We start from the raw sequence: 15,502 nt of genomic DNA, 5'->3' as shown, positions 1-15,502 counted from the left end.
CTCAGATCAGTTTGTGCTTGATGTTACTGTTCGCTGATCCTTTGGTATTATCAATGGCCGGAAAAGCAATTGCAAGCTAGCTATCTGCGTCGCAGGGTCAGGGCAGTCAGGCGAGACAGCGCTGTGCCGGAAAAGCAATTGCAAGCTTGCTCAAGACTTGAGACGACACGGATTAGTGCATACTATGCGGGCCGTGCGGTGCCGCAAAAATGCATCTCTACTTAGCAGGCTGCCGCGTCAGTCCTGCTTAATTGTCGTGGGCCCATGCGGTTTATACGCGGACTCCCGCAGAGCGTCCCACTTGCACCCTGACGTGCCATCTGAAATCTAGATACATGTACCCCCTGTATTCATATACCAGCATGAAAGACTGCAAAAAAGCACCAAGACGGTGTATAATTAGCAACCGAAAGCAGCTGGCACAAAGCAACCACATACAAAAATGAAACAACCAGCAACATACATAGAAGGGTGCTTCGTTAAAATCATAAGATAGCACCAAGCTCATAAGTATTATAATTCATAGAAGGTTACATCGGACCTCTGCGTATTTAGAATTTAACTGACATCCTCCACAAGCAACAAAAAGAAACTACACACGGGAACTAAAGCAATCCCAGAGGGAAAGAAAACGGCTCAAAAGCTGAGTTGAGATCAGTCTAATCGTAGCTGCATTTGAAGGTCGATAGAAGAGACCATGCCACCGTCACTTCCATCTCACATGAGCCAATCCTGAGCATCTGCTTGCTTCGGCCGTTTTTCTTAGATGTAAAAACTGCATCATCCTTCAACACGTCTCTCTCTCCTTCAATGTGTAGCGCCTGCCCAGAAATCTTGAGCTTTGGCTTCTTACGGTTGGCCTTCTTGCGTCTTGCCATTGGTCGAGAGAATTCAACGGAAACAACACGGCGCGAAAGCTTGACCTCATCCTCCTCATCTACAGGCAGTTCACCGTCTCCAAAAGACAACAGCAAGACATCCAAACCATGTATGTCGGTGGTACATGCCGTGAATACACCACGAAAACCATGTGGCCAGCTCCCACGAACGACTTGCATACTGATCGTGGCCTCCACAGAGTTGACGATGTGCCCGAATGTAAGCTCAAGTGTGCTAAGTCTGCTAGTCTCGACGCGGTCAAAGACGTAAGAACTAGATGAGCCATCATTTTTGTATGACACTGCTAGAAAGCTCAGGTCTCTATCCTCAGATTCCGTGGTGCCTTTCACCTTCAGATCAACCTCGACAAACGCTGCTTGCACGGACAAGACAACGGCACGTGTAGGACCGGTTAGCACGAGACATGGATCCTGCATATATGTCAAAGTTAGAAACAAATACTCAGTAATTCTATAGGAGTGAAGTAGCTATAAGACTATGTAGAAACCTCCTGCGTGATTGTTTGGCAGTTGTCTCTGTTGCGATGAAAGATGATGTTACGGTTGCGATCCACCACGTCCCGTACAACGACCATGCCGTAGACGTCGAGAGGCCACTCTAGACCCCCTGTTATGTCGGTAACTTTCACCGAAAAGATCTGTAATGTTGGCTGTTCGTGTACATAGTCGTCACGGGTGCTACGGTCGGTGAAAAACATGGGAGGGATGGAAGCTGCATGACAGAATTGAGATCTGAGTTGGGATGTTCGATCATGGTTGTAGGTTGCAATTCAGGTGAAAGAAGAGAATGAAGGTAGAGATGGAGATGCTTAATTACTTAGGGTGTCGTAGGAACCGTGTTCGTCGCCGGCGAACATATCGTTCCAGAAATCACGGTAGAGGCGAGCCTCGTAGGCGGCTGGGTCGGTGAAGGACTCCTCGGGCGATTCCTCATCGCTCGATGCCACAAAAGCTTCCTCGTGCCATTCCTCGTCTCCCTCCTCGTCGCTTGCTGCTAGAGATTCTTCCTCGTCGGTAGTACACTCCAGAAACATCGCCGGGTATGCAGGGTCGGCAAGGTCAGCGAGGACCTCCTCTAGTTCCATCGATCGACCTACCTGTGGACGGGCGCCCGAAGGTCTCGACCGAGTGTCGTCGCCGCCGATCTGGATTAGCCTTCTCTCCTCGATCGATCCGCGCTGGGTACGTACTCAATGCAAATCTTCCAAGCGGCAGTGTTTGACGGACTACAGACTCTTAAAGGCTTTTTCTTGGGTTGATTTTAAAGGAAACTGAAGGTTGTACGAGACCTGGAAATTTGAGGATTCAGAAAGGACTTCCGAGAACTAGGGTGGCTAGCTGATTCGTATACTTTTTAACTTTTATACCATTATAAAATGTGTGTGTCTAAGTCTCAGTCAACTGAAACATAACTTATTTCTTAGTCGAATTACATGATGCGGACCTAAACAAAGTATAAGGATCAGCAAACATGAATCTTCAAGCAAAAATAAAATCCAACGATAGAGCACGTGACTGAAACATAAGCTACGTCTCAGCTAGCTGAAACTTAGCAATTCCGTCATAAAATAGTTTATAACTCTCTGTTCTCGTCATTCTATTCAGAAACCGAATCCTTAATGAGTTGCTTTTTTTTTGAAATGGAGGCTATGCTCCAGTTTTTTATTAATTTATTCAGCAAAGATCTAACAAAAGATTATACATCAAAAACACCAAACCCACCACAACACCTACACGGCTACACCTGACAATGAGTGAAAAATATGCCAAGGCACTGAAAACATTGCATACCTCGAGAAATCCTCTAAGTGAAACGGGAGCACACATCCTGTTTAACAGACTCTTAGCGACCGTCACCTCCATCGAATCGCCGAGCAATCTTCAGGATAAAAATCCGCACAATCTTCATCGTTCCTGCTGCCGACGACGCCACGACGCCAGACAACGCAACCTCTCACTGCACGTGTCAACCATCACACACCCGTCGCCGAGACCCCACTGCACCACGCCACCGAGACCCGTATCCTTCGACTTGTAGATGAAACACTATTCCACCAGCAGACCTCCCCAAGCATCACGAGTTCCATGACGATGCCCTAGAGGGTAAGCGGCACTAATAGCGCCACCATCATCCGATCCAGGAGACCCAGATCTAGGGTTTCCACCGAAACATGTCGAAAGAGGCGATAGATATACAACCACGACACCTTCAACAAGGTAACGACATCAATGACGCCACCATCATCGGCTGCGACAAGGTCGCACCCCGGCTCTCACCGGCCGCCCGCCTCACAAACCCGCACATGCAGCCCAAGGGGCCGATCCACAGGAGAGGAGGACATCTCCATGCCGCCCGCCGTTGATCAGCCTGGATCCCAACCACCACCGCGCCATCACCTCCATCAGAGGTAGAGATGAACGGAGGCAGCCCGTGCCGCCCACAGCCCTCGCGCCCTGAAGAAGCCGGCCAGCGGCCATCGACCCAGACGCGCATCGCCGCCTCACCGCCCGTCACGACGTTGATCAGGCAGAGCCCGAGCGCCGCAGCCATGGCCCCCGACGCAACGCCATGCCATGGCCTAGAGGCGTGCCACCGCGTCCACCCTGTCGCACAAGGGAACCAAAGATGCCCTGCCGGCGCTGCTAGGGTTTTGCCCGGCCCTATCCCCGTGGCGGCGGAGAGGGAGGAGGACGGAGGAGGGGTGGGAGGGGCGGCGGAATCTAGGATCCCCCGGCCACCATGCGGGGGCGACACGGGAGGGGTCACAACTGATATGCGCTTTAGAATTAATAGTGTATGTGAAAGACTACAAATAAGTTGCCAAATGTGGAGATTATTTTCCCCCAAACCCCTTCTCCTCCGTCTCTCATTTCTCCGGCCCGCCGCTACATATCCCATCCTGCAGACTCCAACCCAAAAAACCCTCGCCGTCGCCATGCCGCCGAAGAAAAAGGCTCCGGTGAAGGCAGCGAAGGCGCAGCCGAAGGCGCGCACCGTGGCGCCAAAGGTGAAGTCGGCGCATGTGTCGCAGGAGGCGTGGGACGAGGAGAGACTCCGCTGCTACACGGTGACAGCCGACCGCAAAAGGCGCTGCATTGCCGCTCTCGAAGCCACCAAAGCGGCGACTGCCGCTGAAGTGTGCCTCATCGACATGTTGCCTGATTTGGCGCCGAGGGGCAGCGGTGCCTTTTGCTTCCCCGTCGACCTGAACTCGTTGCCTGATCTGCGCCGCCCGGAAAGCACCAACGACCACGTGACTAACGGCACCGGCCTCCCCGGCACCCTCTTCGCCGATGAGACCAGGAGCGCTCACCAGGTGTTCGCTAGCACGTCCTCCGTGTCCATGGGCGACAACAACGCGAGTTTTCCTTTTCTTCAAGTGTAATGTGCATTTTAGACATCGTCAGCTACTCAAAGTAGGTTTATTTGTTGCGTAAATAGCCAGCCGCGCCGAGATCCTCACCAGCTTCATACGCCATGGCTACGGCTACGAACCTCCCATCGACGAGTATGAAGAAGGGGCCAACGAGGATGAAGATGAGGAGGAGGAGGTCGAGGAGGAGCTGATCGCCGCCGACACCGGCGTGACACGGTGACGACGAGGAATGGTTGGACCGGTGGCACTCGTGGTCCTAGGTGGAAGTCTTTGGAGGACGAATGCCTCATCGACGCGTGTGGAAGCAAGTGAGCTTTTGCCCATCACCGGCGCCAATCAATCCTCCGACAAGTACAACAAGCGCATCATTGATTCATTCAACAAGAAGAAGAAATCGGATGTAAAATTTTGTGTATATACATTTTCATATATTAAAATTTTTCATCGGAGGTCATATTCAACCAGAAAAGTTGTTTTACCGAAACATGACACCATTTTGCATAATATATTAAAATTCATGTTTGTTATTTAGATAACACTAGATGGCATAAAACATGAACATCTCAAACGATTTTATTTTTAATATTTTATATCATTTTCTATGATTTACAAAAAAACTGAAAAAGCGATATCGATCAGGGGTGCAAATCCTGAGATTAGTAGTAGGTACCAAAAAAGTCATGTGGCTACTAAGTTGATAGTAGCAGCGTGCCCAAAAAAGACACGCCAACTAGTATTTTGGCTGATTCACGGCAGCCCAATATATTGGAAGTAGGTGAGTAAAGGCGCACACGACTAGTATGGAGATAGCAGTTGCGTGGTCCCGTGGGCACGCGTAACGGGTACTTTTTTGATCCGAGTACAATTGGCTCCACATACTAGTTGCGTGCCCTACCCTGGGTACGCTGCCATTACGCGTACCAGTCGCGTGCACCTTTTTGGCATGCGGCTACTAATACCAGTCGCGTGCGTTTAGACGGATGCGCTGCAAATGAGCGCTCCCCTGTAACGTTTTCCCTACTAGTGACAACAAGCTTAGCTAGTTCAGGAAGGCAGAGTCGAGGAAGGGGAAGAAAACTCTAGATATGGGCGGTGAGGAGGCGTTGGTAGCATTTAGGGCGAGGAAACAAAAGGAGCGGGAAGTTAAACCCGAGGAGTCCCGCACCGATCGGAAGGCCTACGAAGCTCGTCTCTACCGTGTGTTCTGGAACAACATGTTCGCCGGTGAATGCGGATCCTAGGAGGACACAAGTAAGATCAGTCCAACTACTTTTTCTAGTGCTCCAATTTTGATTGTTCCCCTCCTATTGCTAACTAGGTTACGTGCTATAGCTTTCAAAAAAAAGGTTTACGTGCTATATATTGGATCGATTCATGCAGCCTCCGCCTCCTTCAAGTTCGGCCCGTCGTCGACGGACCAGTCGAAGTCGTCCTTATCGTTGTCCTTCTCCTTCGCCTCCGCCTCGTCGTCGTCGTCCTCCTCCTCCATTTGCGCCAGCCAATGAATCCGCCTCCACTGCAGCCGCCTGATAACCCACAAGTATAGGAGATCGCAACAGTCTTCGAGGGAAGTAAAACCCAAATTTATTAATTCGACACAAGGGGAGGTAAAGAATACTTATAAGCCTTAACAACTAAGTTGTCAATTCAGCTGCACCTGGAAAAGCACTAGTAACAGGGGTGATGTGAAAGCAGCAGTAATATGAGAGCAATAGTAATAGTAACACAGTAGCAGTAATAGTAACACAGAGGCAATGGCACCAGAAAATAGTTGATACTACTTCCAATGTCATATAGGAACTAGTGTATGATGATGAGAGATGGATCGGGGTTCACAGCTATCTACACTTGTGGTAACTCTCCAATAACAAGTGTTGGTTGAACAAATTACAGTTGGGCAATTGATATGATTGAAATAGGATTAAGACAGAACATCAAGATTATTAATCATGTAGGCATGTTTTCCATATATAGTCATACGTGCTCGCAATGAGAAACTTGTACAACATCTTTTGTCCAACCAACCGGTGGCAGCCGGGCCTCAAGGGAATCTACTGGCAATTAAGGTACTCCTTTTAGTAGAGCACCGGAGCAAAGCATTAACACTTGGTGAAAACATGTGATCCTCATACCTAAGCCTTCCCCTCTAGTTATCCCAGTTGCTGTCACTCTGGGCCTCGGGTTCCGGACATAGACATGTGCAAACAACTTGTAGATACAATCTAAGCAATAAGTATAGAGCTTAAATCTAAGATCATGCCACTCGGGCCCTAGTGACAAGCATTAAATACAACAAGATTGCAGCAACAATAACTTCACAAACTTTATAGATAGACTAATCATAATGTAACAATCTATCGGATCCCAACAAACACAACACCGATTACATCAGATGAATCTCAATCATGTAAGGCATCTCATGAGATCATTGTATTGAAGTACAAGGGGGAGAGAATACCAACTAGCTACAGCTAGAACCCGTAGTCCATGGGGGAACTACTCACGGAGCATGATGGAGGCGATGGCGTTGATGGAGATGGCTTCCGGGGGCACTTCCCCGTCCCGGCAGGGTGTCGGAACAGAGACTTCTGTCCCCCGAAACGGAGTTTCGCGATGGTGGCGGTGACATAGGCATCCCAAATGGGCCTGCCGAAGATAGTACCCGGGGTTTACTGGAGGCCCAATACTCGAAGAATAAGAAGGTTCGGAAGCCCAAAATCTATTAAGGAAAGATAGGAGTTGTAATAGGAAGTGTTATTTGTAATCTGGCGGGATAAGTTAGAAACCGTCCCGGACTCTGTAACTTGTATGGCACGAATCCCTCGGCTCCACCTCCTATATAAAGGGGGAGTCGAGGGACGAAGAAATAATCGAATCATTGTCTACAAACCCTAGTTTTCATAATCGTCGAGTACTTTTCGGCTGAAACCTTCGAGATCTACTTGCCCTCTACTTCCAACTAAACCCTAGCCTACAATCCGTAGGCATTGACAAGTTAATCCCTTGTCAATTCGCGCCGTCTGTGGGAATTAGAGGCGTAAGGATCTGATCTCGATGGCACGTTCAAGATCTTCGACATCGTCAACCGCAAGCAACACAATGGATCGAGGTAAACAGATCGCTGCTGGTCTTGTCGATTTTGTTCCTCACCCACCCTCCCGTTTGGATGCATATGCGTATCTGGCGGAGCCCATGGAGATGACGTTCGGAAGGTTTCACTTTCGCGTCGAGAAGGAAGGATCGTATCGTGTCGAAATTCCGATTTTGTCGGGATCGTCGGCGGTCGGCTCCGATTTTTCAAGCTATGCATCGTCAACCGAGTCAGGAGAAGAAGAAACCTCGGCAACACGCTACGTCAGCACTAGAGCAAGAGAGAAACTCGCCAAGATCTTCAACGACATGTCGTTTGAGTCATCTACGGACTCATATATAAGCGATGGCTCAAGCGATGTCGACAGTTATGACTTCATCGACAAATCTATCACAGTGGGCGAGGTCTCCATCAATCTCAACGATGATGTCACCAAACCCAACATAGATCTGAGTACAAAGTATCATCAGATTTATGCCATTGAAGATCAAGAGGAAACATCTGAGGCTTTCGACAGTCTGGGAAATCCATACGTCGATCCCTCCAATCTGCGACAAGGCCTAGGCAACAAATACATCGGGCCAGAAGCGCGAGACAGAGTTCAACTTTCACAAGCAGCGTGGGACAGAGCCGCGAGAGCCATGAACGGTACAGAACCAATGGCTACCACGGCCACACCAGAAGAATTACAAGCATATCAATATAGGCTCGCACGAGCTGCAAGGGAATTGGAAAAACAGACAGCTGAGTTGAACAGGAGAAAGGAGGCAGCTTCTGCATCCAGCAGGAGAAGGGCAGATCTAAGTCGACACTAGAACTACGGGTGATAGCCACAGGGAGGCGCGGAACAGAGCAAGATCAAGGCTGCAACACATACCCGAAGCAGAAAGAGAGCACTTGGTCCAAAACCTCGACATGTCCTTTATGTCGATAGATACAAGAGGAAACATCATCCCTAAGACACCAGAGGCCGGGTATATGGCGACACATGCTTTTATCCTTGCATCTAAACCACCTCCAGGTGACCCAAGGGAAACATTGTACAATATGGCGGTAGCAGGAGTTGGAGCTATGGGGACAGCGTTTGTATCAACGCCTCCCGAAGGAGCGGCAAGGCAAAATAGTCCACGCCCTGCAGCAGCAACAGCGGCAGCACCTGAAGGACCAAGTGGAGCAAGAGACACAGCAGCACAAGCAAGGGTCGACAGAGCGCGGCAAAGTAGAAGGGATCATCGGCAATCTCCAGAACTTAATGACGAGGATATGTGCGGCTTACCATGCTTCACGAGGAGAGTCCGAAAAACTCGAGTCCCCTCAGGATTCAAGTTACCCGGTCATTTCAAGAAATTCGATGGCCTTCAAGATCCAGAGGATTGGCTAGTCGACTATTTGGAGACGGTGAAGCTCACAGGAGGAACCAGGGCAACAGCCATGCAAAGCATCCAGATGCACTTGAGTGGAGCCGCACGATCTTGGATAAAGAAACTCGCTCCAGGGTCCATCGACAGCTGGGAAAGTTTCGAGGATGTGTTCGTCAAGAACTTCAGATCCACGTGCAAAAAACCTGCGTCGTTAGAGGAGTTGAGAGCATGTCGACAAAAGCCAGACGAGTCAATGAGAAAGTACATCCAAAGGTGGAATATCATCAAAAACTCGGCAGAAAATATATCTGACGAGAGAGCAATAGATGCGTTTGTCGCAGGAGTCAGGCGTGGAGATTTTGTCGAGGACTTGGGAAGGACCAATCCAAAGACAGTATCCGCGTTAATGGAGATAGCAAATAAATGGGCAGATGGAGAAGACGCTGTCCACAACAAACGACACAGGTCGCCAGAGGAGGACCGTGGTCGAAACTATCAACCGAGGCGAAGATTTCCTCGGCAGTACCAGAACTATGACGCTCCAGGACAAATTTCAGCTGGTTTTCGGACAAATACAGGAGGAAACAACAGGGATGATTATCAGAGAAGCAGTGAGCAGCGAGGTGATAACAGGGATGATTCACGCAACAGGCAAAATAGCGGACCTAGGTTCCCAAGGCCTTTCGTGTCCCCTGAAGATATGATGAATGGACCGTGCCAGATGCACTTTTTCCTCGACAGCAACGGTAAAAGACAGTCAGGGCACTTGCAGAAAGACTGTCGAAATTTTCAGGCAATGTTGCGATATGCAGAGAACGCTAACGCGCGGGCAGCACAAAGAAATCCTCGGGAACTCAGAAGCGAGGTTCACTTGCCGCCCCCTCCCGCGATTACAGAGGACAATCGGCATCAGCTCAGAATAGCGGCAGCACCTCCGCCTCCACCTTACATTGATCCTAACTCCAACGGAGCGGTGTCGATGATTCAGAAGGGAAGGCCATCCAACAGAGCTCAGAAAGTAATCTCACGACAAGTGTTTATGGCAGAGAAAATGCCTCCACCAACAGTTGAATACCTTAATTGGTCAGGACAAGATATTGGCTTCACAATAGCAGATCATCCGCAGCAAGTTCCTCGACCAGGGCAGTCGGCACTTATTCTGCCAGCAGTTATCGCGGGATTTGACGTCTCTCGAGTGTTCATAGATGGCGGCAGCAGCCTAAACCTTATGTACGCTGATACATTAAGGAAGATGAACATATCTTTAGCAAACTTGAAACCAACAGACACAAGGTTCCACGGCATCACACCGGAGAAACCAAGCTATCCATTGGGAAAAATCAATCTCGACGTCCAGTTTGGGACCCGAGAGAATTATAGAATCGAGAGGCTCGAATTCGAAGTCGTGGATTTTCCATCACAATACCACGCTCTGTTGGGGCGGCCAGCATATGCTAGGTTTATGGCGGTGCCACATTATACATACCTGTTGTGGAGGTTGCCTGGACCAAAGGGACCAATCACAGTCAAAGGAAGCTTTGCCTTAGCCGATAAGTGCGACAAGGATTTTCACCGGTTGGCAGAAACTTTCGGGATGCAAGCTGAGTACTTGGCGTCAAAAAGCATGACTGATTACGACGTACTGCCAGACGTTGGAAGGCCAAACAAAGAATCAACTTTCAATACCGAGAAAAATTCAAAGGAGGTGCAGATTCACCCGACAGATCCCAAAAAGACGACATCTATCGCAAACGACATGGATATCGCATAGGAAAGCGCGCTCGTCAAGTTCCTCCGTGAGAACTGGAAAATCTTTGCTTGGTGTCCAGCTGACATGCCAGGAGTACCCCGGGAACTTGCCGAGCACCACCTAAACTTGGATCCAGTAGCGAAACCAATCAAACAACCTTTGCGGCGTTTTTCGGAACCAAACCGCAAAGCCATGCTTTCAGAAATAAATCGACTTGAGGAGGCTGGTTTTATCAGAGAGATATCTACAGAGGCCACATGGGTAGCTAACCCAGTGATGGTGCCGAAGAAAAAAACGACAGTCCTTCGCATGTGCGTCGACTTTACGTGTCTCAATAAACATTGTCCTAAGGATCACTTTCCCCTCCCAATGATCGATCAAATCATCGACTCCACGGCAGGTTGTGAACATCTTTCCTTTTTGGATGCATACTCTGGTTATAACCAGATCAGATTAAAAGAAGATGATGAAGCCAAAACAGCGTTTATTACACCTTACGGCGTGTTCTGCTACAAGACAATGCCCTTTGGTCTAAAAAATGCGGGAGCAACATATCAAAGGATGATGCAGAAGTGTTTAGCAACACAGATCGGGAAAAACGTGCAAGTATACATCGATGATGTCGTCATAACGTCAAAAAAGGGGGCAACGCTGATCGAGGATCTCAAAGAAACTTTTGACAACCTCGACAAATTCTGCCTCAAACTGAACCCGACGAAGTGTTCTTTTGGCGTCCCAGCAGGAGAACTTCTGGGGTTTCTAGTTTCAGCAAGAGGGATTGAAGCAAATCCCGACAAAATACAAGCCATAGTAACAATGAGAAAGCCAACAAAGCTGAAAGAGATACAGCAGCTAACTGGGCGAGTTGCAGCATTGAGCAGGTTCGTCGCCAGGCTGGGAGAAAAAGCGTTACCATTTTACGCGCTGATAAAACAAGGAGATAAATTCCAGTGGAACGAAGAGGCCGACAGAGCTTTCGAGGATCTGAAGCGCAAAATTTCGACACCACCAATCTTGGTGGCGCCAAAGGAAAAGGAACCTCTCCTGTTGTATATTGCAGCCACACCCCAAGTGGTTAGCACGGTGTTAGTTGTCGAAAGAGAAGAAGAAGGGAAAATCCATGGAGTGCAGCGGCCAGTATACTTCGTGAGCGAAGTTTTGTTGCCCTCAAAACAAAGGTACCCTCAGTACCAAAAGCTATCATATGGGGTGTTCACAACAGCACGAAAATTGCGCCACTATTTTTCGGCACACCCGATCATAGTGGTCAATGAAGCTCCCTTGTCAAATATACTGAACAACCCAGAAGCTACGGGTCGTGTCTCCCTTTGGGGAATAGAACTTTCCCCTCGGGACATCACGTATGAAAAAAGAAAAGCAATCAAGTCGCAAGTTCTGCCGGACTTCATCGCAGAGTGGATGGAGTTGCAAAACACAGGACCCCCAGACTTATCGAGAACCTGGACCATGAACTTTGATGGGTCCAAGAGACTAGAAGGGGCTGGCGCAGGAGTAGTACTCATATCACCTGAAGGCGACAAGTTGAAGTACATCCTTCGGATGACGTTCCCTAACGCATCTAACAATGAAGCAGAATATGAGGCTCTCATACACGGGATGAAGATGGCGAAAGCCTGCGGTGCAACTCGATTAAAAATCTTTGGCGACTCACAGTTGGTGGCTCAGCAAGTTATGAACCAATGTGACGCAGTCAATGATAGCATGATGGCATACAAGGAGGTGTACAACGAGCTCGAGAAGTTGTTCGATGGATGCGAAGTAAATCATATTAGTAGATTGAGCAACGACGAAGCCGACGTTCTTGCAAACATCGGGTCGCAGTGCCTTGCAGTCCCACCAGGTGTATTTTGGGAAGAGATAACAGAGAGATCCACTAAGTCGACAAAATCAAAAAAGAAGGAGAAGAAACCCTCGGGGGCTACCAAGGAAAAGCAAGAGGAAGAAGAAGAAGATCAGGACTTGGTCATGGTAATAGAGATACCGTGGATGCAGCCGTACATATCATACATCCTCAGGAAAGAAATACCCGACGATCCAGTTGAGGCAAGGCGAGTAATTCGACGCTCCAAAGCTTTCACGGTGGTTAAGGGAGAATTGTATAAGCGAAGTATTTCAGGCGTCTTGCAAAGGTGCGTCACACCCGAAGAAGGAAGAATAATTCTGAAGGATGTACACGAAGGAATATGTGGCCACCACGCAAGTAGTCGAGCTATCGCAGCCAAGGTTTTTCGGGCAGGATTCTACTGGTTGACAGCAATCGAGGACGCCAAGGACATAGTAAGAACTTGCGACGCGTGTCAAAGGTTTGCTGCAAAACCTCACTCTCCAGCAGCAGAGCTAGCACCAATACCATTGTCATGGCCCTTTGCCCAATGGGGACTTGATATGGTGGGCAAGTTACACAAATCCTGGCCAGGAGGAAAGGAATATATGCTAGTAGCCGTCGATAAGTTCACAAAGTGGATAGAAGCGAAGCCGATAAATTCACCAGACGGAGCATCCGCAGTAAAATTCATAAAAGGCCTCGTCTTCAGATTTGGAGTGCCCCACAGCATCGTCACAGACAACGGCAGTAACTTCACATCCCATGAATTCAAAGATTATTGCGAAGAGGTGGGTATCAAGCTGCACTTTGCGTCAGTTGCACATCCTCAAACCAATGGGCAAGTCGAGAAAGCCAATGGCATCATCTGCAATGGCATCAAGAAGCGCCTGTTAGGACCACTGGAAAAAGCTCGACATACCTGGCCAGAAGAACTACCAAGCGTGTTGTGGAGCATCCGAACAACACCAAACACAGCAACACAGGAAACCCCGTTTTTCCTGGTTCATGGAGCAGAAGCAGTATTACCAATCGAGATAGAGCACAACTCTCCACGTGTCGCTGAATATGACGAAGAGACGTCGAGAAAAGCGCTAGAAGATGACGTCGACGCACTTGATGAAGCTCGAGATGAAGTACTGTCTCGGGTAACCAAATATCAACAGGACTTGAAGAATTACCACAGTCGACGTTTACGGCCAAGATCTTTTCAGGTGGGAGACCTAGTTCTTCGGCTCACGCAAAAAAGTCATGAAAAACTCGAGTCACCATGGCTTGGCCCCTACATTGTCACGGAAGTAATCGGAGGAGGAGCATACAGGATAAAGGACAAGAAGACAGGGGTGGAAGAGCCAAATCCCTGGAATGTGGCGCAACTTAGGCGGTTCTACGCCTAGAGTTGAAATATAGTCCTTGTAAAACTTCAATGTACTGAAACGCCCGCGAGTTTTCAGACGCACTCTTTTCCTTTTTCGGGGCACCGATTGGGGCCGGAGAAGGTTTTTAATGAGGCGGGCTCGCGGTGCTGCAATATAATAAAGATAGTGTCAATATAACCTTTCTTCTTTATCGACATGATCAAAGTTTCTGCTCCGACGAATTTCAATATAGTTCATCGACAAAAGAAAAGCCTTACCTTGGTATTAAAATACCTCGTGAGTCAATAAAAACACAAAATAGTACTCAATAAAAAAGCTCGGGGGCTCATATTCACCATCAATATATAAATGCCTTGGTTCAAAACCTCGCAAGTATACAAATACAGTAAAAAGTCACCGAAACACTCAGGGGCTAGACAAACATAGAAATATACTGATTACTTTACAATATAATCATAGTCATGGGTTACAAAGAAGAAATATCTACAAGAGGAAAATAGCTAGTCTTGATTCAATATGCCATCAAGAGTAACTCTGTTTTCTTCAGGAGCAGCACCAAGAAAATCGGCATAATGGCCATCGGCAAAAAAGTCGGCGTCCATCCGAAGAAGGTCCTCAATCATTTCTTCGGCTATAGGCGTAACCTTCGTGTTAATCCTGTCAACACCAACTCTTCGACGTTTTACCTTTTGATGAACTTTCGCGACAACTTGGGTAAGGTCAAGATTTGAGTGGCAGATCTGGAGCATGATAAGAGCAAATCTGGCGCCAGCTACCAGTTGAGCTTTGACAAAATCATGGATACTGCGAGCATCCTTGAATCTTTCCATCAATTCAGGGAGAGTTTTTGGTTGAACGTTCCGAGGGAACATGGAATTGTAAACCATGGACAAGGTCTTGGTACAGAAGTCAAGGAAATCGCGAGTTTGAGAGGTGCGATCTTGAAATATGACAATTTGGCGGGTCCTCTCTGGGGTAGCCCAAAACAAAGAACCATGGTCCAGGGAAAGATTAACAAGGAGGGTCGTCCTAGCATTGACCCTCTCCTCCTCGGCAGCAGCATCAATAAAGGCACCTATCAAAACAACGAAGTGGAAACCTTTAAGAGACAATAGCATGAAGATGAAAGATATCAGAGGATGAAACAAACATACCCGACATATCTGCACTGGCTTCATTCATTAATTCGAGCATGAAATTTTCTCGAGTAGTCGCCTTTTCAGCCTCGGAAGCAGCAATTTCTTTAGCAGCCACGGCCTCGCGAGCTTGCTGAAGAGCAAATTTTTTGGCTTCAGATGACTTACGAGACTGCTCCATCATCACAAGTGTTTGCTTCTTCGCATACTGAAGTTGCTGTCGAAGTTCATCCAGTTCTTGCGACAAGGTATCATCGACAGGTGTAGTATCAGTAGAAGCTCTCCTCGCGCGAGAAGAAGAAGGCGAAACATTGGAAGGAGCGGCAGATGGAGTATAGTTATCAAATATCAACTGAAATTTAAACAAGACAACATCAAACAACAAGCAAAGATAGAGTTTTCATTAATCTCTTGGAATAATTACAAGGGCATTACAGTGGAGCTAAAGAAGTACGTGTCGCCAAATGACTACTTTGGCGACAAGAGCAAAAGAAACAGAAAGAACAACAGAGGCATGCAACTAGACCTCCGGCCTTGATGAGCTAGGAGTCGACGCCGGTTTAATCCCGAGATAGGCCAAGATCTTCTTTGTGTTGGGCTTGGCTGCTTTAATCAGCGACTTCCATCTTGTTTGCTCTATCTGCTCGGTGTCGCCAACCTTCATCT

The 15,502-nt window shown here is 48.1% G+C and overlaps 1 protein-coding gene across 1 annotated transcript; it reads right to left on the bottom strand.

Moving 5' to 3' along the window:
- Positions 1 to 659: 659 nt before the first annotated feature.
- On the bottom strand, positions 660 to 1,984 carry LOC139830394 (uncharacterized). Its single transcript, XM_071818394.1, has 3 exons — positions 1,717 to 1,984; positions 1,388 to 1,611; positions 660 to 1,310 (listed from the first exon to the last, which is right to left on the bottom strand). Exons 1-3 carry the CDS (start codon positions 1,982 to 1,984, stop codon positions 660 to 662), a joined length of 1,143 nt encoding a protein of 380 aa, XP_071674495.1.
- Between the last annotated feature and the right edge of the window lie 13,518 nt (positions 1,985 to 15,502).

This window comes from Lolium perenne, chromosome 4 (assembly GCF_019359855.2).
Source record: "Lolium perenne isolate Kyuss_39 chromosome 4, Kyuss_2.0, whole genome shotgun sequence".
Classification (NCBI taxonomy): domain Eukaryota; kingdom Viridiplantae; phylum Streptophyta; class Magnoliopsida; order Poales; family Poaceae; genus Lolium; species Lolium perenne.
The sequence above is the reverse complement of the archived record's forward strand: the minus strand, read 5'-3'. Positions and strand labels throughout refer to the sequence as shown.

Bases quoted from the DNA above. Each gene is read 5' to 3' on its own strand.
- LOC139830394 (XM_071818394.1), bottom strand. From the start codon at position 1,984: ATGGAACTAGAGGAGGTCCTCGCTGACCTTGCCGACCCTGCATACCCG. The intron at 1,612-1,716 runs GTAATTAAGCAT...TCTGTCATGCAG, and splicing joins CGGTTCCTACGACACCCTAA to CTTCCATCCCTCCCATGTTT. The intron at 1,311-1,387 runs GTTTCTACATAG...ACATATATGCAG, and splicing joins GCCAAACAATCACGCAGGAG to GATCCATGTCTCGTGCTAAC.